We start from the raw sequence: 24,780 nt of genomic DNA, 5'->3' as shown, positions 1-24,780 counted from the left end.
CCTAACTGTAGACGTGTAGACTTTTCTATTCCTTTTCCTATTCCTATTCCTTTCTCCATGTGTCTACAACCAATGCTTAAGAAACTCTGATCCACACGACAAAAGTCTGTAAGGGCAGTCGTAGACTTCAGTAAAGCGCTGCATCACTGTCTCAGAAACCAAAGGGGTTGAGGGGGGAGGTGAGGGAAGGGGTAAAACCTGCAGACTGACATTACAAGTGTCACAATTCTAGAATAATGAACAGTAAGCGAGGTCTGTATTAGAGAGGAGATATTTAATACAGCAGAAACCCTTTGTTTTGTAGCCCCCGGATTCCTACAAGCTAGAACCTTTGGGACCATACCCTCAGCCATGGCCTTTATGCTTTTGTGAATCAATAAATGGATACAGACAGACACGTACACATGTTTAAATATAAATCACTGAAAAGCGTCCATGGAAACAAACTTAATTTATTAGATCAAACTTCTGTACTTACTGTAAATAGAACAGCACTTAGATTTTGCAACAAAAGCTGCACAATAATAATAATAAAACAAACAAATTACAAAAGATATTATGGCAACCACCTTACTGAAGATACATAATAAATACCTAAAGCTCATCCTCTCATCCAAGAATCGTCTTCCTCGTTAGATAAAAACACATTACAGTTGACGTTCACAACTACATAGATTGCATAATTGCCATTTAAAAACAGATCTTGATAAATAAGTATGGTGTGTTGAAGTGAAAGCTGGAATAGCAAGTATGTGTGTACGCTTTTATGTGCCTGTATAATAAAGAGGGGAAAAGGAGATCCGATTATAAAATTCTCGATGAAATATAATATTAACACTTCATAACAAAGACAAACACGTAAATGTAGGAGCGATCCCCACAATAAGGATAAATGGTTTGTATAAATATAATTCTAAAGTGCATCTCTCAAAGACCGCATGAAAAGGAAACCACAGTCCTAGTCAGAAAAATAATTGAAACAGTCCGAACAAACAAAACCAGAAAAGGATATACACATCTACATATATGTATAAATATATATACACACACACACACACACACACACACACACACACACACACACACACACACACACACACACACACACACACACACACACACACACACACACACACACACTTCTTTTCCAAAACAAACTATATGTACATGCACACATCTGTTTTTGTTTAGGTGTTTTTTTTGCTACTGATAAAGTTCAGGGTGGAAGGGGAGAAAGTAAATACATTTTCTTTCACATCATTCACAGGTGATATCTAATAGTTCTGTGCCCTTAAGAAAATTATTTGTAGTTTTCATACTTGGCTGATCAAAAAGACCACTTGTTTTCTCGTTGACCTTTAAAGCAAACTTAGGTGATGTAAGCACACGGCGGTGATCCAGTTCATTTTGTCCTCTCAATCCTTTAAATTGTTTTCCTTTTAAACTCCTTCTCATTCTCCTTTTGTTGCGTTTGTTTTTCGTCACCTGTGGGTTTGTCCTGGGGGTCGGCCCGTGTCTCTGAGCTAGATCTTGGGCAGCTTGGGCGCGCTGACGATGGGGTGGGTGTCCTGCAGGAAGCGGCGCCCCGCGCCCTTGTAGTCGTAGGTGCAGTCGTGGGCCTCGGCGTAGCGATGCGTTGCGCAGAAGTTGTTGCCGCACCTGAGACGGGACGCAAAGGACAAGTTCCAAGCATGTTATGCTAGGACTCCTGCGCAGGGAGCCAGGGGTTTGTTTCCGGCTCGTTGTACATTATCATGCTTATTATACGGCTACTTGAAAAGGGAAATCAATCGTTTGACACAAAATATAATTAGTTGATACAGTTGGAGAACTGGGTCCATTGCAACGGTTTGTTAATCATAGTCAGTGTTCTGCTTCTGCAAAGCCGTGTAACCAGTGTGGCACAAACCATGACTGGGCGGCCCCTCTGGTAGGCCGCATCACCACCGGGGGTCAATTTTCAACAAAGGCACTGCTCAGAGTGGTTTATCGCACTTACACCACAGTTACCAACAATGATAAGACAGGGGCTACTTCATCTACAAACAACATTGTTTCTCATCTACTTTAAATCAGCTGAAAGGAAAATGTTGTTCTGTGGTGATTTGAGCATGTTTTCTTTTGTATGGTCGGTAGCTGAAGTTCACCGTTGCTGTTAATGTTGGATTTGTATCAGTGCATTGATTCAGAAGTTGAACTGTTAAAGGGAAGAGGTGTCCCATTCTTAAAGTGGGTAGGGGTAGCGCATCATTCTCCAGTATGGATGTGGTGGGAATCATACCCAGGAAACCTTGCAGGTCGAACACCCCAACCACTAGAGCATCCCACTCGAGAGACCCGTCACAGCCCTGCGTACAGTACCCCTTTCATCCATAAACGTTGACCATGAGTCTCATAAGAAAACAACAAGGAAAGGCGGATTTGAGTTACTTCGTAATATCAAATTACTTCGTCTACTACTGCCTCGAGGCGGAGGAATCATGGAGGGATTCCCTCTTTACCCCGCTCCATTAGGTACCAGTGTGACATTAAATACTATTTGCTGTGAAACTGGTAAGCAGAGCCATATAGCAGGACACACACACACACACACACACACACACACACACACACACACACACACAGTTTTAAACTGGAAAAACAATAAAAGTATGTTATGTCAATAATGACCCTGTGTGGCGCACCTATCGTAGAACGAAATATCAGAGTGGCAGCACGGTATCCAAAGCATTCCATCACCAGGTAAACAAGGATTTTGAGCAGAATAAAAACCAAGGAACTTTGCCATATACAGTACAAATGAAAGATCTTCATGTTTCTTTCTTTCTTCTATCAAAGGAACATAACGCTCAGTTGGTACAGGATCTACATTGATAGAAGTCTTACGGTCTTCAGATGACAGCTTTGCATTTCCTGCCCCACTGGATATCCCACAATCTCAACCTACAGGCTTAGATCACGGCAGGCAAGTCAAAGTGGTCTGTTTAGGTGGATTAGTCACACTGGAGCACTGGTCGCATCAGACAGCACTGTGGAGGCCCAAATAAACACTAGCAAGAGGAAGGAACCGTTTAGACTCGAATCAAGCAGGGTATCCTCAGAGAGAGAGAGAATTATTATATATATATATATATATATATATGGTATTTCCCACTCTGTATTTTGATCAGCATTCCATTTGAAACGGAAGCGACAAACAAATTTCCCTCGGGATGAATAAAGTGCTTGAAATCTACTTTGTGAATAAATACGCACAGGGTACGCATGAGGGTCGCAGCCACAGAGCCAGAGAACACACTAAAGTCTGAGTACCTGCACTCATAGCTGCTCGCCAGGCCAGTCTTCTTGCCACAGAGGAGGCAGTGCTTGGAGCTCTTCTTCTTGCTGCCTGTGGGGGCCTTGACTGGAGGTAGGTGGTATGTTGGAGTACCTGATTGAAAAGAGAAAAATAACAGTTTAATTTGCTTTCAGCAGCCTGCGCACACTGGTCCGTTGTGGTAAATAATAATTTAAAAAGGAAGGGAATTACCATTCCTCAAACTTGTGCAGCCAACAACAAAAATCACATAAACCTGTCATTTTTGTGTACACTCTCAGTGAGAAATATTCAGATGACGCATTTAAGGGGGAAAAAAAAAAAAAGTATTTCGGACTAGAGGCAGCCACCCGTGTCCAGCGTGATGTGTTTGTGTCATACACACACACACACAAAAAGCAGAACTTGGTGGTAGACGGGCGTAAACGGCGTAGATAAATCTGCCAGTGGCTGTGATGAAGCGCTCTGCCGTCGGGTGGCGGGCCATGAGATTGGATTTTGAGTTGTGTTTTCCCCACACGCTCGCTTTCATCCGCTACAACAACGGGGCACACACACAAGTTCTGCAGTAAGTCCTGCAGACCACCCGGGGAACTGGTTTGAGGAGAATCGGAGCGGGATTTATTATGCATGAGAAACCCAAGGCCAGGATGTGGAGGAGATCCGTGGGTTCTAAGAGACACCGAGCAGGGATCACCGCGGTACCACTGTTGTCATCGTCGGGTATTTAAACTCGCTGTCCCGTGTACGAGGGAGACATGGCCCAATGAGGCCTACACTATGAATATGATCCATCTGGGATTACTGTCACGCAGACACCACCGCACCAAGTTGTGGCGTGTTAAATTACTATACCGTATATGTATAAAAAAAATGTCTAAAGTCGAATGTGTGTATGTGTATGTGTGTAAAATAAAGAGGGGGAGGAAATCTGGTTGGAACACAATCATAACAGAGACAAACATGGAAATGTAGGAGCCTTCCACACAATAAGGTGCGTGTTTGCCCTTTTCTTCGCTTGTGAATACTATGACTCAAAGCTTAACAGTGATCATCTGTTCTCCATCACCGATACAACTAGGTATGGAGCCAGCTCATGACAGTAAACTGACATTTGCCGTCTTGATTGACGTGTGACTGGACTTACCGAGTCTCCGAATGGACGTGGTAGCCCCGCCCGCTGAGCCAAGACTGTTGGATGCCTGAATAATTGACAATCACAGCCGTCAGACAACAGCCAACGAACACAGCAATTATGGAGCACTACAATTAAATACATGATCACCATTTCCTGGCCTCGACAAGATTTTTTATTTTTTTTAACCCACTGATAGAGTGACAGTACAAAGAAAACAAATAGCCACTTATTTTCTATGGTTCAAACTGCAGCAAATTCACATGCTACAGTCAACTCTGCTTGTATACAGGGGTCAGCAAGAGCAGGCTCACCATGTGTGCTGCGGCTCTGTGCATGGGTGAGATTTGTCTCAGAAGGTCATCCTGAAAGAGCTGCATGCTGGTCGCCATGGCAGGGGGCTTGGACCCCAGGCCTGCCTGTCTGGAGTTGGGAGGAAGCCCCGACGGACGTCTGTCCACCGGGCTCTGACCCGCCGCCTCCCCGCGGCCCCCGGAGGCCCTGGAGGCTGCCAGCGAAGCCAGGAGCTGGGAGTTGCTCAGCGTCCCCAGGGGCTCCTTGCAGGCGTGGTTGGCCAACTTGGTGATGCCCCTGGCCTCCTTCTTGGAGATGATCTCGGGCCTCTTGCCCGGCGTGTCCACCTTGATGCCCCGCAAGCGCAGCGGGCGGGGAGGGGGGACGCCGGCGGAGGACGGCTGGGGAGGTGACGGGCTGCTGGGCTCCATCAAGGCGGCCAGTTGTGCTTGAGGGTTGCAGTCGGAGTAGGAGTAGGAGGAGGAGGGGGTGGGGGAGGGGGAGCCTGTGAACTGAAAGGGCTGAGGCAGCGCCCTGTCCGAGGGGAGGGGCTTTGACGCAGCCGAAGGCAACGGTGGGGCCGGGCCGATGTGCACGGAGCTGCCGAGTGGCGTCCTCCTGTCGCTGGGCCCTATTGCCCAGGGGCTGAGCAGGGAGGGGCTGGGGGGAAGCTCCAGGGAGTGCAGTCCTTCTCCTCCAACTCCCCGGGCCTGGCTGGACATGTCCGCCACGTCAGGCTCCGTCAGGCCCGCACTCTCCTCCAGGAAGCCCAGCTGCAGGGCCTCTGCGAGGGGCTGGGCCGCCTCCAGCCCGGCCTCGGGAGGGCGCGGCGTCCGGGCGGAGAGCGGCGGGAGCTGCGGGTACACGCAGTCCCTGACCAGCCGGCTGCTGCCCACGTCCAGCCGGGACACCTTGGGCGGCGGGCGGATCCTGGCCAGCGGCGGGCCCGTCTCCCAGGGCTCCTCCTCCTGCAGCATGTAGCAGGAGGAGGAGAACGGGGGCGGGGCCCTCCTGGCGAGCTGGGACAGGTGCAGAGAGGAGGAAGAGGAGGAGGAGGCGGCCGTCGCGGGAGGGGACGGGCCGGCGGTCTCCCGGTCCCGGAGCGGAGGGAGGTGGGTGTGCGCGTGCCAGGGATGGTTGAGTTGGGGGAGCGAGCGGAAGAGGCGGTGGTGGTGGCGGGCGCTGGGCGGCCCCTGGGGACAGGGGCCCGGCAGGGGGGCGGCGGGGGGGTGTGGCTTCAGCTTGGCAGACTTCTTGGGATGGGGCAGGAGAGAGACGAGGAGAACGGGGAAAGAAGAAGCCATTTTAAAAAAATGACTCCTGCCGTCTCTGGAGTGAAGGCGGCAAGAGGCGGCTGGAACATCAACGCTTTAAACTAGTGCAGAATGAGGAACTCCATCGTAGATTACCTCAACTGGTTGAGGTAGACGTTGACATTCAGCATTTACATTCCTAGTACTCCTACTGGGTGAAATCAAATACTGAATTCTATCATACATTCTAAATGCATTTCAGATCTTAGCATTTTGTTAAACTGATGTGTTATTTATTCTTCTTTCTGTCCTGTTCTTCCCCCTATAACACAGAGCTTTCCCATCTGAGATTCTTAAAGCCCCTCTGATCCCATAGCGAGTGCCCTGCTGGAGCCTCCTACCTTCTTGCTGAGGTTCATGTCCTCCATCTTGGCCTTGAGCAGCTTCATCTTGCTCATGGTGATGGAGTTCTCCAGGCTCTGCTGGGCCGCGGCGCAGCACTCCCCGTCCGCCTCGTCATCGCCGTACACGTGACACACAGAGCTGCTGGCGCTGGGCAACCACACACACACACACACACACACACACACACACACACACACACACACACACACACACACACACACACACACACACACACACACACACACACACCTATTAGCCATCAAGTCATGTGGCAGTTGCAGTAATTCAAAGCGACTTGAAAGTGTTTTGCTTTTTGGTGTCTTGAATTGGAGGCTGGGATTGTAACCCTACATACATCCATGAACACATGCAATAGTCCCTGGCAGTAAGTATAATTTTAATAATTAAGTCTGTGTGAGAGTCGCCCTACCTCATGGACTCTGAGAGGGGTGTGAGGGTGCCGTCGCCCCGGTCCACCACGCGGAAGAAGTTGAGCTGGTCCCCCTCGCGGTACACCAGGAAGGTGACCTGCTTGTGGCCCGTGCCGCCCCGCGCCCCCCAGCCCTCCTCCCTGCTGCCCTCCATCAGCTCGGCCACCTCCTTCATGGGGTCCTCCATAGTCACTGACAGACGGACGGAAGGATGGACAAAGAATAGCAGAATGAAGAAAAGATAGAAGGAAAGAACAAAATATAGATAAAAAGAAAGACAGAGAGACACACAGATTTAAAATGCATGATTTATGAGGAATTGCAGGCCTATTAACCTTTCCTTGAGTAGAGAGTCTATTATCCAAGGAGTAAGAAATGCATATCACAGCTAAATATATAAATTCTTATCGAAAGTAGCCTGCTCGTGAATGGCACATTAACTGGCAGGTGAGTGACAAATTTGTCCCCGAGCGGGTGCCCTAGTTCTGAACTTCGCAACCACTTCCCTTTCCTGTGAGTAGCTTGCAGAAGCTCATGAAACCTTTGGTGAACAATATAATTTTTCCATTAATAACCAAGGTAACACTAACGCTTTCCTTCAAGCAAATGGTACCTTCCTTAAGTGGCAATTATCGTAGGCCCACAATTAGCACGTCTCACATTGATGCAAATTCCTCATGTATTCAATGCTTTACATCAAACCAAAACCTGAAGCATAACTGAAAGATTAAAATATCTTTCAAGCTGCAGGTGGCTATCCCACACACACATTGGCATTGCAATCAAACGACACGCTCACTTGCCTGTTTCGCACGAGACTGATGTGATTTGTAAGAGAGTAACACAGCCTCGGGGGAACAGCCTGGGCTGATTCATAGCCATACCATGAGCTACGTCCTGGGACGGCTGACGGGAGTAGTGGCATCCCCGTCAGACCTCAAGGACGGTTGGCTGCTTTAATACTGGAGTGTGCCCACTGTTCAGGGCTCACTCCAGCACTTCAATCACTCCCAAGAGTTACGTTGTCAATTCAGGTCAAAGACTTTCCAACACGATGGTCAGTGTGTGTGTGTACGATGTGCATTTGAACGTACTGACCGCCGTGGTTCATTTACCTCTGCGAGTGTTGATGGGTCCACCCCTCATCGCCAAGACCAGCTTCAGTGTGCAGCCCTCTGCAATGCTGCACAACCACGACAGACGGTTGATGGAGAAGCTGGAAAAACGATATTGCCATGCTACCTCCCACCATGCTCACCACCACCGCCCTCCCCCTACACTAGCACCTTCCACCATATGTGTATTCACGTCAAAAGGAAAAGAGGAAGGAGATGACAGCCGGTAAAGCAGACCCTGCTGGGATGCAGTGCCTTTCAATTGCAATGGGAGGGAGATGGGGGAGTAGATTCTTATCTACAATTAAAATGAATTTGAAGGATGGAGAAGAAGGAAATGTGGGCCCACTACTGGGACCTCCGCTACCGCTAAATGAACCGTGTTTTTGGAAACAGAAACGCTGACTGATCTGGATTGTTCTTGAGAGAATTCAAAACAAGTCACAATTATAATGTCACCTGCGTCTTGCAAGTGAAAGGGAAGAATTTGCATCTCTTAGGTTTGTGCACTCATGGGATGAGCAATCTTTTAGTGCCAATATGTTACTTCTGCTTATCCAGTGGTGCCTGCATTACTATGCTTGACTGACATTTTAACAATTTCAGAACACACAGAAAGCAATGCCAAAACAGTAATTAAATGTGTTCTTCGTGCCAAACAATTGCTATTCTCTTTTTAAAAAGGCTTTGTACATAGCTCAGAAAGAACACATACGAGGAGATTCAGGGAGGAACGGGCTTTACCCATAGTCGTGCAGACAGTAATCGTCATCCAGCTCCAGATTGTTCCAGATCAGGTGTTGCTGGGCAACAGGGATGCCTTGGGAGACACACAGAAAAACGAATAAAGAGATGTGACCATCGAGGGAGGAGAAACTGGTTCCAATGACCAGTCATAACACAACCACAGATGATGAGACAAGACAGACAACTCTTCACTGCCCCCTATAGGAATTATTCCAATAATCACAGAGAAAAAATAGTCAGAACGAATATACACCATCAGATGGAAGTATTGATGTTCTTTTATTGCTTGCCAGTTAAATATCCCATAGATTAAATCATGAGTGTGAAGATGTTATCAACGTCAGTGGTAAAATACTACAGAATTAAGCTGTGATATGATTAAAGGTGTCACTATGTAGGCAATCACTACTTTGATTTTCAATGTGGATACTTCATCGAGACTGCATATCCAATGGATCTCATTAATCTTGCTTGCATCAGCATTTGAATATAAAGTCCATCAATCTAAACCTTGATATTCAAATCTAAAACAGAAATGGTCATCAAAAAAACTAAACAACCATAAAACCATCTGCTTTATAGCCAAGCTGTTGCTTGGAAAGAGCGAGCGGCTCTCTCCCACCAGGGCTGAACTCTGCCGACCTCCATGTGGGAGGTGAGCCAGCGCTTGTGAGTAAGCAGCAGCCCCGCCATTGTGGAGCGTAATGCCACACACACACACACACACACACACACACACACACACACACACACACACACACACACACACACACACACACACACACACACACACACACACACACACACACACACACACACACACACACACACACAGGAGAACAGCAGCAACTAAAGCTGGCATTGAAACCCAGTGAATAGATCTTAATGTGAATTGAGGAGACTTGTAAGAAGGATTTCAGACAAAGCCCCATAGTGAGTTCAATAGCAATAGCTGGATCTCTACCGGAAAGGATTTGAGAATAAACTCAAACAAGGAATGGGCCAGCGGACTGTCTAACGAGGTGAAGTTCAACCTCTTCCAATCCGATGAACAGATAATGACATCAAGGCAAGTTTAACTTGGCTGAGAAAATGGCATCATTTTTGGGGAAATTTTTTGCATGACTACAATTCAACCCACCAACATAATTTGATTCTGAATAAAATTAGATTGGACGGGAGTCTGGACATGAATGCGCTGAGTAGGATTGTTTATGAGTCACGTCGTGCCACGGTAGTGAGCGTGGTTTGGAGGTTTACCGCTAGTCAATTGGCCCGCGGGCACACCGCTGAGTCAGGGACAGAAGGGCCGAGTGGTGTACCACTCATGGTCGCTGTCGTACCTTCCAGCCTCTGGATTTTAGACTTGACCGAGAGGACGGCCTCGAACGGGGACACGCGCAGCTCGAAGCAGGTTCCCGTCAGCGTCTCTATGAAGAGCTCCATGGTCTCGTAGATGGGAAGCTTGTACTGGAACGGTCCTGGGCTGTGGTCATCGTAGAACGGCGGCTCCTTTCTGTCGGCCATCTTGTCTGGAGCGGGGGCGCTGGGGATTGGTGAGGAAGGGGAAGAGGGGAAAAAGGGGGGCTTTAGGGAGAAGGGTGAGCTGGCAGGCTGGCCCAAAAGGACGGAGACAGGAACAGGTGGTGCTGGCTGGCCTGGATGTGGTCACGCATCATGTAGGATGACCACAGCTGTATTAAAAAGATTTAAATACACCTTCAGTTTCCGAAATATACTAATAGCTGGTTATCTATGTGCATCAGGCCTGGGCGATATGGCTGAAAGGCATATCACGATATAACTTGATCATATTGATCGATATCGATAACTATTGATCATTTTAATGACCTAAAAAGACTAGGAATTACCTTGCTGGATTTAAACACTTCCGTTTAACACTTAATATGACCTTCCACTGTTCTTCATTGATAAATACTCCAATGTAGATACAACAATGAAAAACACTCAAATATTGTAAATAAGTATGGAACCATGTTTGTGTAACAAACCCAGCTGCTAGATTTGGTAGTCCAGTATCTTATCGATATATATTGAACATGTTTTATATTGATATTGATCAAAAGTCTATCACGATACGATAATATATTGTTTTATTGCCCAGGCCTAATGTGCATTCCTGTTCAATTAAAAGAGCAGAGGCTGAAATAACATAGCATGTTTAATTGCTTCTGATCCGATTCAAATCCCAATTTTTACACATTCCCAATGTAACTCCTAGACCCCTATGTACCTGGCAGTAACGCACCCAGTAACCCAAAGCACATACAAATCCATGTACAAAGGTGGTCCTAGGTCGGTGTAATTAAGGTACAGTGCGTTTGTTGGAGGCTACAACAATACGAACCATACAACAATGGTCAAAATGTACAATCTCAGCACAAAAATAATCCAATTAAGGAGCCCGGTAGAAAGACACCGAGATGATGGATTGGAAACATTTACAATTTCTAGATTAGGATATTTTTTGGATGGATGGATGGTGGATCTCCATATTTGTGATAATTAACAATAACTTGATGGACTTTGCGGGTCAAATTACGCATGGCCTTTTGAGATGCCAAGCCAAAAAACACAAATTGGAGAACATTTTTGGCCAAGGGGAAAGAAGGGACACTACATTGAAAAGGGTCACCTGTGATGTTGGTGACGACAGTGAATATGCCACAATGTCTGCTACAGGCCCTTGTTTTTAGCCATAACTCAAAGTATGAAAGGTTATTGAAATAGAACAAACACCAACAAAAACTGAAGACACCTAGTACATCTTTTAAGTAACAAACATGAAACAGTTTGCGGTGATTCGCACATTTGATATTGATAGAAGAAGACGCTATCCACCACGACCACAGGAGTGCAAGGTCAGGTCGGAGCAGTGTTGTATCGCTTAGTTAGGATGGTCCTCTCTAGTTAGCAAGCATCTTAGAAGAAACGCAGCAACAAACGCTAGCACAAAGCAATAACCAAGCAACTTATTTTGTACACGATAAGGTCAGAAAGCAGCGACGACCGGACCTACTAACGTTACCATGTTAACAAACAACTCAAACAATGGCTAACGTTACCTTTTTTTCGATGGCTAGCTAGCCTGACTTGTTAGCCAGGTCCCTACTCCGGATCCCCTGTTCAGATTATAGGGTTAGGTGGTGCACAAACCCGTCCGTCATTTATTTGGGATTCGCACAGAAAAACGGCGAATGAATGTTGTTGGAGAAGGAATCATCGCGGTGTTCTGGACACAGTGCCATCGCACCTGTCGTGCTAGGACGCTGAAGAAAACCTTGGCGACATCTTTCGATTGACAACAAAGACACCGTGCAACGTCATTTGGAGGGGGTTCCAGGTGTCCAATCAGCACGCAGAAAACGAATTCTCACCCTTGGGAAATACAATAATAGTATTATTTTGTAAATGCATGATATGAATATTGTGGTATTAGATTACCACCACATATCTATGTGTGGATATCAATTACATTAATAAGTAACCAGGCTTGAACACCAGATCAAACAGTTTGCTACACTGCCTAATATACTAAATGAGTCATCACTCTTTCAGGGTAATGTATTTGGCCAATTAGTCAACAATTATCTCAAATGATACTGTAATTCATTGTTCCAGTATTTATTGGAAGAGTACAAAAAAAATGAAATAATCACACACATTTCAGGTAGCATAAAATACGTTTCTTTAGTTAAAACAAATCTCTCTCATTTTTTCACAATCAAAGTTAAGAAATAGGCAAATTTCGAAATAATAAAAACACTGCCGAGAAGCAAGTGGCGTGAAGTAAACACATTGATGACAACCATGAAATTGCACAAACTGAATGACTTGGAATCTCAACATGGCAAAGCCAAATAAAACAGGTTTGTTGAACAATGGTTTACTGTTAGTTTCTGCAATGAGGCAAAGCATTCCGTATGCTTGTAAAGTGCTATGTATATTACATAAAGTGAATCGTTTTTCCATAGCTGTTATATACTTTGCTATGCTTCTGAGATGATTTAACAATGCGTGTTGGACGTTGATTAGAATCACTTGTGTTTGCTCCTTTATTATCCCTCCAAAAATAAGCCACGATATTTCATATAAATAGTCTATTAACAGTGTTGTCCTTCAAACTCTGCTTCTTTAACCTTATTTGTCTTCCAAAATAGTTACTGCACAATTGTACAAATCTACTGCAGGTAATCAAGTAAAAGAAGATCTTCAGTTCCCGCCAAAAGCGTTTAGCGGGTCATCAAATATGTTTGCCGACTCTGCCGTCACACTATTGTCCTGGGTCGGTTTGCTTTTCTTGGATTTAGGAGGAGCCTTCTTCACCGGTTTTACTTTGTTTGAAGAGAAAATATCGTCTGTGGAGGAAAACAAGTAATTATTGTTAACAGTTATCAGTTTAAATGGTTTTAGGTAAATTAGTGCAGTGCCAATTTTAAAAGTGCTGGTTCAGAACATATTGATCGTTTGGCGTACGGAAATGCTCCTCTGAGCAACTTCACGCGTCCACAGAGTCATCCATACAGAGACTAATTATAGTCATTTGGAAATGATCACACAACACACCTCTGAAAATGTTTTGTTTGCAAGTGGCTTACCCATATCATCATCAAATATCGATTTGGTGTCCATCTTCTTCTTGGCCTTCTCTTTTGGTCCTGAACTCATCGTCAAATCAGCAAAAATATCAACATTGTCATCAAATAGGCTGGCCTCCATCGTCTTCTCTTTGTGCTTCTTGTGACCAGCTTTAGGCAGAGTGGTTTCATCGTCCTGTGAAGAAATACAAATAATGGAATGCTAATCAGATCGAATCCTGAACGGGGTTTACACAATTTAGTATTGTCATGAATTTTCATTACGAATCGCAAATAACAGCTGTACCTGAAATATATCCAGTTTGGCAGGACTGGAGGGGGTCTTGCTGTCTGAGGTTGAACTCGGGGTGGAGCCAGTGCTCATTCCAAAGATGTCCTCATCATCATCGCCGTCATCATCAGCGTCGTCTTCCATGAAGGACGGTGCCTGTGCTTTCTTAGCCCTCGGCTTCACCTTTTGGAACAGGTCACTAGTCGCCTGGTGGTCGAAAATAGACACAGGGGCGTTTCTCTCCTTGTCGTTCTTTGACACCGTGGGGCCCCCGGCCGGAGACGGGTCCGGGGCCGTCTTGGTGACGCTGGGGGCGGGAGGCGCACTGCTTTTGCTGACCGCCACCGAGCCGAACAGGTCCTCGTCGGAGGAGGAAAGCAGAGCCTGGGTGTCGCTGCTGACCTCGCTTGAGTCAGTCTCCCCGGGGCGGGCGGACACAGGCAGCGAGAGGACGGAGGGTCTGGTGAGGGACTCTGTGAAGGACAGCTGGGAAGGTGAGGGTGTGGGGAACGCACTGGTTCCACTGGGTTTAGGCAGCACGGGACGGGGCACGTTTAGGTTCGGCTTTCCCTGGGTCGGGAGGCCCAGAGCGGACGTGGTGGGGTTGAGCCCAGGGTTTGGCTCCACTGCGCTGTCCTCTGGGTCCGTGACCGACCGCTGGACAGACTGCTGCCTGGCTGCCCGAGACTGGGGCCTGCGCCGCCCCGAGCCTTTCACTCGACTCTGCAGGAGGAAATGGTTCAACGCCTTCACATTAGGGAGGTTAAGGGTATCGACAATAGATAAGTGGTTCACTGCATTCACATTAAAAAATAGGGTTAACTCTATTCAAGCTAGGGTAGGCAATGTATTTTTAGAATCATATTTTTTTACATATTTGTGAAAATTCTCCTTACATCCCAAACGGGCAAACAAAAAATGTAATGCTCTTAAAAAATAAAAAAGCACCAAAAATAAATCAGTTGTCTGTGGCTGTCGCAGGCCTGTAATAAGCCCATGCAATCATTTCATTCAGACAAAACTAAATGATGCTGGCCTACCTGTCTGTCTACCTGCTGCTATCTGCCCGTGAATTGATTGCGAATGACCAGAGTCTTCCACAAGGCCAGGCAGACCTATTGTAAAAGCTAGTGTGCTAGTCATATATTTTGGGGGAGGGGCTTTGTAGGGAGTTGTGGTCTTTTTTCAGTTGAATAGTGTCAAAATCTAGCTTGCTTTGGCTGGGTTCTTTAAAGTGCCTTCCCATGCTTTCCCATGGTTGATTGCATTCATGTTAAACACAAAGACATTCCCAATGGGTTTATTTAATTTACATTAGTAAAGAAATGTCCTAATAGAGTATAAGGCGCTCACAATCTCACAATAGTGAGTGGTTTACTGCCTTTACAGTAGAGAATAGGTTGAAGGCAGTCACATCAGAGAAGTGATAAAAAAAGAATCAAATAAGTGAAAGGGTTTACCTAATTAAATAAGAGAATATTCAAGAGAATATGTAGTTACACATACATTTAAAGTATGAAACATTTCCAACCAACTTAATCTGCAGAGGGTCTTTGAACAGCTGACTACTTGAGACGTTGACCTTGGCTCTAGATTTGTTATGTTATCTTCCCCCCCCCCCCATCCTTATAGCAACACACCTTGTTTGTGCTCTGCAGTGTAGCGACCTGGAGTGGGCTCTCGAAGCTCACCCCCGCCTCCATGCCAGAGTGGGTGAACCCCAGGGGCGTGGTGACGGGGCTGGGGCTCAGGCTGGAGCTGGAGACCCCAGAGGAGGAGCCGGTGGTCATTCCCGGGAGGACGCCGATAGCCCCGGGGATACGGGGGGCCGCACCGGGGAGCAATGCCTTGGGGTTGATCACGAGGTTGGCCTGGATGGTCAGAAATAAGACAGAAATACCCTGGTGAATGCTATTGTATAAGGGGTATGGTTATACATATGAACAACATATGTAAAAAAATATATATATATGGATACGTTTTTCCAAGTTGGGTACATACTACGTGCATGCATGCAGACCTAGAGCTTATTCCATTGTGCAACTACAGTACTGGTGCAGTTGGAAATGGAATAAAGGGAAGCGAAAGAGAAATAAGAGGAAGGGTGAGGTTGAGCCAACAAAAAAGTTCCCCATAGAAATTTTGGCAAGAAATAAAATAAAGAAATAAAATAATAATAAAAGTTGAGCCAAATAATACATGCTTTCAGTCTGGCAAAGAGCTGAAGTGGGATCAGGGTCATGCCACCGATTGATTTCCTAATAATAATAAAGTAGTTTTTTGTCAGTAGGCAGAAACATTCACATAAAGTCCAAGAAACCTTACTGAGAAACAGCACAGTAGGAGTGTGAAACGTCTTTTAGGGAAAGGAAAAAGAGTTAAGATTGGAAACCAAAAAGTATTGTTGGTAAAAAAACAAAAACTAAAATTACTTGTAGTTTTCCGATCTTTGACAATGGATCTTTGGCCTTTACAGGGCTTGCGGCTGTCCTCTGTATAGTTGCATAAAAACACAATACATTTCTCTTTCGGTTCATTCCTCTCAATTGGGATCCATGCTGTGGTCATCACGGCATACAAAAATATTTGGCATAAATACAAAGAAACTGAAAAACTTTTCACAATAAGTCAGTGGTAAGTAAGTGATGTGAAACTGAATTGATTAGGGAACAGAACCAAACCATGACATTACCTCGCTGTCTGGTGTGGAAGCAGCGCTGATGCCTTTCCCTGACGGTGTGGGCTCCTCTTTGGGTTTGCTGGGTTTCTTCGCTACTTTCTAGATATGGAAAAAAGATACACCGTTTTATCGTTTACCCTTTTGGGGAACCAACATAGCGGGGTCATTATAGTGATGTGCGTATTGACGGGAAACACGTGAATCAACAGAGATTTCAGCCGCTTTAGGAATCTCATTACCGGATGAGGAGGTTTGGGCTTAGTGGAGCTGAAGAGGTCATCGTCGTCGTCTGCGAACAGGCTCGGCACGTCCGTCTTCACGGAGCTTGGCTTCGAGCTCTGAAAACACAAGCACACACACACACACACGTACTGTATCTTAGCACACAGAGGCACTGTACCTTTCATTGACACCTTCAGACACACACAGAAGATTGCCCACACACAGGACAAACACGCTCAGGTATACACACGAGGACTGACCACAGTTTTCCCTGAGGTGGCAAACAGGTCAACATCAGGGTCGTTGTCCTTCTGCTGCGTGTCGCTGAACAGCAGCTCCTCGTCCTGGAACACACCTGTGCTCTTTGTGCGTTGCTGCTCCCTTGCAGGCTACACACACACACACACACAATATATTTGTATATTCCCAGATTGAATCATAATGGGTAATGTATACTGTGTCGCAACACACCTGTATTGTGTTTGTAGTGATGGGTGGGCGGACAACGGAACCGGAAACATTCCAATCGCTGTCCTCTTCTTCATCGTCGTCGTTATCATCCTCATCAAAAATACTGACAGGGTTGGCTTTCGTCTTCTCCTTGGTCTTCTCCTCCTTCTCCTCCTCCTCCTCCTCTCCTACATCCGGAGGCGGCAGGCGATCCTCAGTAAGGAAGTCCCCATCAACTCCTTCTCTGCGCCTGCTGGCCAGTACGTCGATGCCCCCGAAGAGGCTGACCGCACCCACGGGCTTCTGTTTCCTGGGCTCGCGGTCAATGGGTGGCAGAGAGGAGGAGGAGGGGGGCTGCCGTTCGGGGACCTCCCCAGCACAGGTGTCCTCCGTAGGCTTGGCCTTCTCGACCACATTCCCTGAGGCAGAAACCTCCTTTTGGGGCTCCTGGTCGAACAGGGACGGGGCTGGGGCCTTGGGGGCCACAGCAGGGGCCTGACAGGAGAGATTGGGAGGGGAATGATGAAGAGGGAGTGAGAGAGACGTTAAGATGACCGAAGAAAGATCATGCTGCAATCATGATGATTGCAGCAACACTTTCTTGTTAAAAATTAATTACCACTAGACCTGTGAGGACCAAAGATAAGGCAGGATAGTTTAGTGGCAAGGGTGCCTTTCGACCTTAACATACTGGGTTTGATCGCCGATGTCCACAGTCTACCTGTAGGCATCCTTGAGCCAGATGCCTAGCCCCTACCAGCTCCTTAATGACATGCATCTTCAAATGTTCAATGTAAGTCGGTTTGGATTGGAGCTTCTGCTTAATTGTGACTTAATTGTGACTGAGAGTGGGTCTACTCACTTTAGATGCTGAGGCTTTAGCACTGGAGCCGACGGCAGGTTTGGAGCCAAAGAGGAATCCTTGGTCTTCGTCGTCCTCAAATAATAGAGCCACCCTCTGAGACTTCAATGGACTGGATCCCAAAAAACAACAACTATGAGCAGAGTGATTGCACACAGGGATTGCTGTAACATAACATTCTTCTAGTCCAAAAAAAATAAGAAGGAAATTCCACTCTTATCATTTACCAGTTTGAGTCTCACTGTACTTCCTTAAAACAGAGAGAACAGTTTGTGTCTTTGTTGGTGAGAACACGGTTCACACCCACATGTCTGTGGTTGTGTTTACCAAGACACAAACCAAAATGTAACCCAGTGCTAATTTGGAACGGAGGGACAATGAACAAAAGCCTTGTTTTTACAGATGAGGAGGAACTAAAACTACCTGGATGTTTTCGTAGTGGTAAATAGGTCTTCGTCCTCGTCATCGAACAGGCTGCCCTTGGCAGGGGCTCTAGCGCTGGGCAGGTTGGACGGGGCGCTCACACTGGCCTTCATCCCCCCCGTCTTGGTGTCCGACGTCCCTGTGGCGGGCTGAGAACCCAACCACTGGTCCTGTCATTCAGACATTGCCCCAAAAACAGACACGGTTTCCTGTTAGTCACTAAGGAAATCACACTTTACTCACGTATGTATATAAGGTCAATAATGACATTTTAAAAAAATCAATAATTTAATTTTCATTCTCATTGAAATAAGATCACTTAATTTGTTTTACGTTCTACAGGGACACTCTTATTTCCACCATGGAATAACAAGCTTCAACTTATCTCATCTGATTTTGGAAAATTAAACCCACTTAAAAAAAGGAACCTGGCCCTTTCTGACCTCCAATGTTCCACACAGAGCCTTATCTGTCCCTCGATCCATTCAAAGTGCTGTGAATAAGGTGCATTCAACCGCTCTTGGCTTTTTCATTGGCTCAGAGTTCAAGGGTTCTCGTACCTCGTCGTCACTGAAGAGGGACAGCGTCTTCTGGGGTTGGGGTGTTATGGCTTTAGCTTGGCTGGGCTTTGGCTTAGATTTAGCCACGGATGCAAAGAGATCCTGACAGGGGAAGCACAGGGTCACGTTGACAGACAGAAGTGTAAAAATAAAACAGAATGGACGGGAGAAGGGAGATAGAAGTTACGCTTGTGACAAATAATCACCTCCTCTTCCTCATCATCAAACAAGGACACTGGGGCCTTGGGCTGTTTTGCAGGCCCAGGCTTGGACTGGCTCTTAGAGGGGGTTGGAAAGGCCTTAAAGAAATAAGCAAAGATTATAAAAACAATAATATGTCATACATCCACTGCTCCTTGTTAGTGATGATCTTGATCCCCTATAAAAGGCTCTTAAAACATACCTGCGTATCTTCGTCGTCCGAGAAGAGACCTCTAGCCTGGGGTATCTGCGTCTGGTTAGCAGGTGTGGTATGGCTCACAGGAGAATCTACAGGAGGGCCATTCTGAAACAATACGGAAATGTTAATGATCCTGTGATGTGCACGTCTGGAAAAATGAGGTTAAATATTACTAGTTTTCTACTTGTTGTTGAAACTAGCTTAACTTCTTGCAAAAACTCTAATTTGATTGAACAATTTACTCAATCTAAGAATAAAATACACATTTCCATCCGATTGACACTGGTGTAGAAAAATAAACACAACTGTAGAGCAGCGTTAACAGGTGAATAGCCTGGGAGCCAGAGACGGCAGGACGTGTACTGTGCATTCACACCTCCTCCGATTTCTCAGCGCCTTCGCTGGTCGATGCTCGCCGTCTTCTCAAGCTCTCTGTCATCAGGCTCTTAGTTCCGGGGCCGAAGATGGAAATGGCCCCAGCAGGCATCTGAACACACAAATCAATAATCCATTACCATATAATCTCCTCACTGGAGACTACAGAACTACAGAGTGCACACGGTCAACAAACCATGCCATGGTTGTGTACCAAATGCAATCATTAAAAACAATATTTACACGCACGTGTGTCTGTGTGTGGATGTTCACCTTTTTCTCAGGGGGTTTAGCCACTTCCTCCACGGCTTCCTTTTTATTGTGCACCGGCGGTTGGACTGCCGACTTCTCACTGAAGATATCCCCCTCATCCTCTTCATCTTCATCGTCGTCTCCCAAGAAGAGATCCGACACCTTCTTCGTTTTGGGTTTCTCCTGTCCAGCTAGGGGGGAAAGGGACATTGCGGTATTCAGTTGAAGTGGATACTGTGAAATGCACCAAGAGGGATACACACTGTAAAGACTCTCTCACCGGAGCTGGACGTTTTCAAGCTTCTCCCACTGAAGAAGTCCTCTTCCTCCTCGTCGTCAAACAGCCCGCCCCCGATTCCACTGGCTCTAACAGGGGGCTGCTTGGTAGATGGTTGGGCTTTGGGTTTCCCATGGGTGCCGTTCTCCTTGCCCTCCGCTGAAGCAGTGCTGTGCCCTGAGCCAAACAGGCCATTATCAGCTAGGAGAAAAGCACAATTTAGTTTAGCTGCATTTAACCATACAATAAACCAAAGATACAAAGACACACACATGCACACCTTTACCTGGGAATAATGAAACAGCACCTGCTGGTGTCTTCTTCTCAGGCTTGACAGATTCTAAGTAGGGTAAAGTAAAGTAGAATAAAATGTCCACAAACACGTCAGAACATTAATGAGGCCTACTATGCAGACAAGATCATGTTATCCCCCCATGCTCTCATTTGAATAAATGTAAATGAAAGCCTGCCTTACCAGCCATGTGAGCAGCGCTCTTGGATTTATCTTCCGACGCAGTAGGTTTAGGTGTGTCGCCGAAAAGATCACCCTGAACGACAAACACAACAGACAGTGTGGGTACGGTTCAAACTGGTCTAGCTGCTGGCCATGATCTATGAAGATGTCTTTGCCTTAAAAGATGAACCCTACCTCATCATCGTCATCAAACAGCCCTCTCCCGCCACTGAACAGGCCGCCTTCACCGCCAAATGGAGAGAACTCTTCCTCCTCCATCCTGGGAGGCTGGAACATGTCATCGCTCTCCTCTCTGACGACTGCTGCTGCTGCAGCTGCAGTGTTGAGAACATCCATAGCTCCTTAACAACAACCCATGGGACTTCAGAGAAAACTACAATGACCATGAAGGTGGAGTATGCCACATATACACACACACAAGCATAGGTGATGGGGACAGGGGATGGTAAATGAGTTTCCTACCAGGTGACTTTTCAGCTTTGGCCACTTTCTTGCTTTTAGCTCTCTTCTTGGAGGATGCCAATGCTTTAGACATATGATGTGGAATACATGAGAAAATGAAATAACAGAAACAGACAGAAACAGTGTGCGTGTGCGTGTGTGTGTGTGTGTGTGTGTGTGTGTGTGTGTGTGTGTGTGTGTGTGTGTGTGTGTGTGTGTGTGTATGAATCATTCAATGGTCAAGAACTGGACACAAATTGGAAATGGGTAGAAGGTCTTACAGGCACGGTCTTCCTCCCCTTTGCTGACTGGATCCCCTTTGATTCGGGCTGCCAACTCATCCACAAAAGAGGAAGAGCTTGCAATCTAAATGGGAGTAAATAAGCAACAAAACACTCAAAAGCTCACAAAAGAACGAGATTTTTAAAAAGTACTCAAATAGCCAACAGTGGTTATTGTTATCAAGCAAATAAATATAATGGATTACATACCTTTCTCTCATTTTCGTCTTCATACTCCTCCTCCTTGTCGGATTCTCCAAATATGTCAGAATCCTCATCCTCCTCTTCGTCTTCCTCATAACTCAACACTGAAGACTTCTGAAGAACAAGGGTTCATGGTTCAACATGATTCATAACGTTTACAATTGGACTGCAGAAGAAGAAGCCATGTTTGGTAGAAGTAAAAGCTAGCTCACCTTGTTAATACTGCCGCGACCCTCCGCTTCCTCAAACTCTTCATCCGACTGCTGTCAGTTCACACACACACACACACACACACACACACACACACACACACACACACACACACACACACACACACACACACACACACACACACACACACACACACACACACACACACACACACATTGTTTTTGTATAGTTTCCATGCTTTGGTTTGAGGTTTTGGGAGCATAATGGGGAAATGTATTCTTACAACTTCTTCTTTGCCATCTTCACTTTCGATAACGCTGTCGCGATCGCTGTCGATTGACATCTCTGGAATGGGAGAGAACCATGACAAATGAGAACAAAGCACACCTTTCATTGCAGAAATGAAGCAATGTAAAATGAGGTTGTTTCACCGTCGCTGGAGAGGTCGCCGAGTCCAACATCATCCTGCTCCATGAAGGCTTGTGAGCCAATCAAATATGGCAGAGGCCTGTCCACATACAGATCCTGAGAATAGAGATAAACGTTTTAGATGTAGATTCCATGTACCTGTTCATATAAGACTCTGTGTGCAACATCGACTGAAACACATCACGGAAAGTTGGACAAAATGAAATTGATTTCCGCTCTACCAAATCAGACCAATTATGTTATAGTGGTGTATGTGTTGTATGTTACCAGCACCTTGGGCTCCAGTATGGCCTCCACTCTGTCCAAGGCCTCCTCATCCTCAGAGTCAGAGTTCCCTGCTTTGATGTCCAGCTGCTCAAAAGCAGAGTCCAGGACACGCAGACCATAATTCACCGCTTCCTGCATCTTGGGAATCAGCTCGGCTTCTTTTTGCTCTCGAGTCTTCTCCTGACGACACACACACACACACACACACGTCAGGTCACTGTTATATGTATTAAAGGAGTGTATTGAGCATGCTGAAATAATCAAGGACCCTGAATATTTAATACAGAAACAAAGACGATAAAGAAGTGTTTGTACCTTTTCCGGGTGCTTCACTGCACTCTCCACCTTGGCGATGGGCTCCTCCACCTCTTCATCATATACTCTCTGATACAGATAAAAAAATGCAATTTCTATATTATATAAGAATCACAAACCATCTCTTATTTCCACTGTAGGGTACTCAGAAACTACCCAAGTAACCAATGCATAAAAATCTGCCATAATAATATGATACAAACAAAGATAAAATATGTAGAAAATGGCAAACTAATAAATAAAATGGTACATTACATTTTCTATGAACTGTGTGTTCGACAGCATGAGGAAGTCATTGAAGACTGAGTGCAGGCAGCTGTCTGTAGCTTTAGTGTCTCGCATCAATCCATCTAGCTGCTTCTCAATGTCGTGAGTCTTCGACAGCATTCTCTGGGAAAAGTCTTGTAGGAACAGGAATAACTGTGAAAAAACAATTATTTTTATCATTAGTCACAGCTCCGGCACGCAGGCCATCTAATTAAATACCACCACAGTCCACTCCACTAGTAAGAAGGAACACTTTATTCATCTGCAAAGGGAAATTCAGTTACCGGTAAAAAGAACAGTGAGAATCAAACTTGATACAAAATATATATAATACAATAATAATGATTATGATTGCACTGCAAGCAAATGATGGCTGGAAGGCAGGATAGTATAGTATAATATTACACACAGCCCAAATATTCAGCGTTCGGTCCACACTGCAGTCTACCTGTACGCATCCATGAGCCTGACACTGACATGCCCCTTAATGCCACCTTGCTGAACTCACGGTCACCTTAGATAAAAGTGTTGACTAAATAGTAAAATTACTAGATGATATTAAGAAACAAACACTGCCTTTGATTAATCTGTTAAAGGGTAGGTTTTGACTTACTCCTGAATCCGCTGCAAGAGACCAATTGGCACTGGCTTGGCGCATCTCCCCAAGAGTCCACGGTCTCTCCCAAACTTGGTTGTCTTTCCCCAGATGGTTACTTAGGCTCGGGACGTCCGCCCCTCCACCGGGAAAGTCGCCCATCTGTAATAAATGTCGACGTCGAAGTCAACCACTTGTGTAAACATTTAGCTACAATCAACATGAGTCAACAGGTTTGATTTACTCATTGACTGGACGAGTGAAACAAGCTAGTCAAGTTGTTTGTGTTTGTGTTTGCTACGTTGATCTGCTTACCGAAGTTACACAACATCTATTGGACATATGATACATTTAAATCGAAAGGCATTCTAGTTTTGATTGAACGTTATTGACAACAATACAACCGATGTAGCTTGTCTGGTTAGGTAAGGTTAGACAGACTTGCCAGCTAGCCCAGCTAACGAGCTAATAGAGTAACAAACTACAGCACAGCTAATGCGTAAGAATGCACGCAACACGCCAAGATCTAGAGTGGTTTAATGTATTACCTTGAGCGTTTCGGGTTATTCACGAGGAAAATTGTGTTCAGAAACGACGTAAAATGAAATCGATTATGCTAAAATTTGGCCTTTTCCTCATTGGTCTTCTGACAGATCGGCCATGTTCTGTCTGCAGACAGTCACCTGACCTGCATAACGTTGCCTAGCTACCAGAGAGGGGCGGAGCAGAGTTCCAACCAATGAGCTTCAAAGCGCCCATCAAGACAAAGACGAAATTTTATTGCTCTTCTAGCCTCTTTCTTTCAAACTGAATTTGATTCATGAATGATACTGATATCTTACTCATCTTACTTGACCTTTGATCAGACCAAATGTTTTATTTTGCTGATAAATTTGATTTAATTGTATTTTAATTGTAACGTATGATTTGATACTGAGTCAATAAAAATATAAAAAGTTATTCTGTTATATTGTTAATAGCATACTACGTATAATATTTATTGAGTATGATTTATTTGAAGCCTCCCTTAGTGTTGAATAATAGTGTGGATGAGATCCAGTGTAACAGTAATGGGCCTATCAGTTATTGAAGGGCAGAAGTGGAAGTGGTAGGCCAGTAACCTGTCAACTGATTCATGGTTAGCGTTTTAATTTAGACTACATTTACTGTAGTGTTAAATAGTGAGAGATGTTACAGTTCTATGCAATAATTCTAAGTCAATTCAATAATAACACAATTATCATCCTA

At 45.5% G+C, this 24,780-nt stretch overlaps 2 protein-coding genes across 6 annotated transcripts; both read right to left on the bottom strand.

The window, feature by feature from the left end:
• Nucleotides 1-456: 456 nt before the first annotated feature.
• On the bottom strand, nt 457-11,995 carry zfand4 (zinc finger, AN1-type domain 4). Of its 4 annotated transcripts, none has more exons than XM_084470261.1 (10): nt 11,783-11,995; nt 10,040-10,390; nt 8,694-8,769; nt 7,950-8,017; nt 6,834-7,026; nt 6,400-6,550; nt 4,766-5,998; nt 4,464-4,518; nt 3,313-3,430; nt 457-1,659 (listed from the first exon to the last, which is right to left on the bottom strand). In XM_084470261.1, the coding sequence occupies exons 2-10, from the start codon at nt 10,221-10,223 to the stop codon at nt 1,524-1,526; spliced, it is 2,214 nt and encodes a 737-aa protein (XP_084326387.1). In that variant the 5' UTR covers nt 10,224-10,390; nt 11,783-11,995; the 3' UTR covers nt 457-1,523. The 4 variants fall into 4 exon arrangements, with proteins under 4 accessions (XP_084326387.1, XP_084326389.1, XP_084326388.1 ...); XM_084470263.1 differs by having other exon boundaries at nt 4,766-5,995; XM_084470262.1 differs by having other exon boundaries at nt 10,040-10,242.
• A 357-nt stretch (nt 11,996-12,352) lies between these two features.
• washc2c (WASH complex subunit 2C) lies at nt 12,353-24,199 on the bottom strand. 2 transcript variants are annotated; one of them, XM_084470864.1, is made up of 31 exons: nt 24,081-24,199; nt 23,551-23,694; nt 22,926-23,090; nt 22,671-22,739; nt 22,362-22,535; nt 22,091-22,184; nt 21,943-22,004; nt 21,701-21,751; nt 21,495-21,602; nt 21,285-21,369; nt 21,025-21,087; nt 20,737-20,876; nt 20,563-20,635; nt 20,374-20,427; nt 20,091-20,288; nt 19,832-20,001; nt 19,560-19,670; nt 19,187-19,288; nt 18,990-19,082; nt 18,784-18,885; nt 18,224-18,393; nt 17,801-17,912; nt 16,960-17,433; nt 16,749-16,877; nt 16,506-16,604; nt 16,279-16,365; nt 16,019-16,078; nt 15,227-15,457; nt 13,602-14,309; nt 13,316-13,490; nt 12,353-13,075 (listed from the first exon to the last, which is right to left on the bottom strand). In XM_084470864.1, the coding sequence occupies exons 2-31, from the start codon at nt 23,692-23,694 to the stop codon at nt 12,930-12,932; spliced, it is 4,449 nt and encodes a 1,482-aa protein (XP_084326990.1). In that variant the 5' UTR covers nt 24,081-24,199; the 3' UTR covers nt 12,353-12,929. The 2 variants fall into 2 exon arrangements, with proteins under 2 accessions (XP_084326990.1, XP_084326991.1); XM_084470865.1 differs by lacking the exon at nt 16,019-16,078.
• Between the last annotated feature and the right edge of the window lie 581 nt (nt 24,200-24,780).

The sequence above is a fragment of the Micromesistius poutassou genome, assembly GCF_964030765.1.
Source record: "Micromesistius poutassou genome assembly, chromosome: 7".
Lineage (NCBI taxonomy): Eukaryota > Metazoa > Chordata > Actinopteri > Gadiformes > Gadidae > Micromesistius > Micromesistius poutassou.
The sequence above is the reverse complement of the archived record's forward strand: the minus strand, read 5'-3'. Positions and strand labels throughout refer to the sequence as shown.

What these genes read in the sequence shown, in the direction of transcription:
- zfand4 (XM_084470261.1), bottom strand. Translation starts at nt 10,223, where the DNA reads ATGGCCGACAGAAAGGAGCCGCCGTTCTACGATGACCACAGCCCAGGA. An exon ending in CCCCTCTCAGAGTCCATGAG is followed by an intron (nt 6,551 to 6,833) that starts GTAGGGCGACTC and finishes GTGGTTGCCCAG; the next exon opens with CGCCAGCAGCTCTGTGTGTC. An exon ending in GCGAGCAGCTATGAGTGCAG is followed by an intron (nt 1,660 to 3,312) that starts GTACTCAGACTT and finishes GTCCCGTCTCAG; the next exon opens with GTGCGGCAACAACTTCTGCG.
- washc2c (XM_084470864.1), bottom strand. Translation starts at nt 23,694, where the DNA reads ATGGGCGACTTTCCCGGTGGAGGGGCGGACGTCCCGAGCCTAAGTAAC. An exon ending in AGGCCATACTGGAGCCCAAG is followed by an intron (nt 22,185 to 22,361) that starts GTGCTGGTAACA and finishes CTCTATTCTCAG; the next exon opens with GATCTGTATGTGGACAGGCC. An exon ending in CTAAAGCCTCAGCATCTAAA is followed by an intron (nt 17,434 to 17,800) that starts GTGAGTAGACCC and finishes CTCTCCTGTCAG; the next exon opens with GCCCCTGCTGTGGCCCCCAA.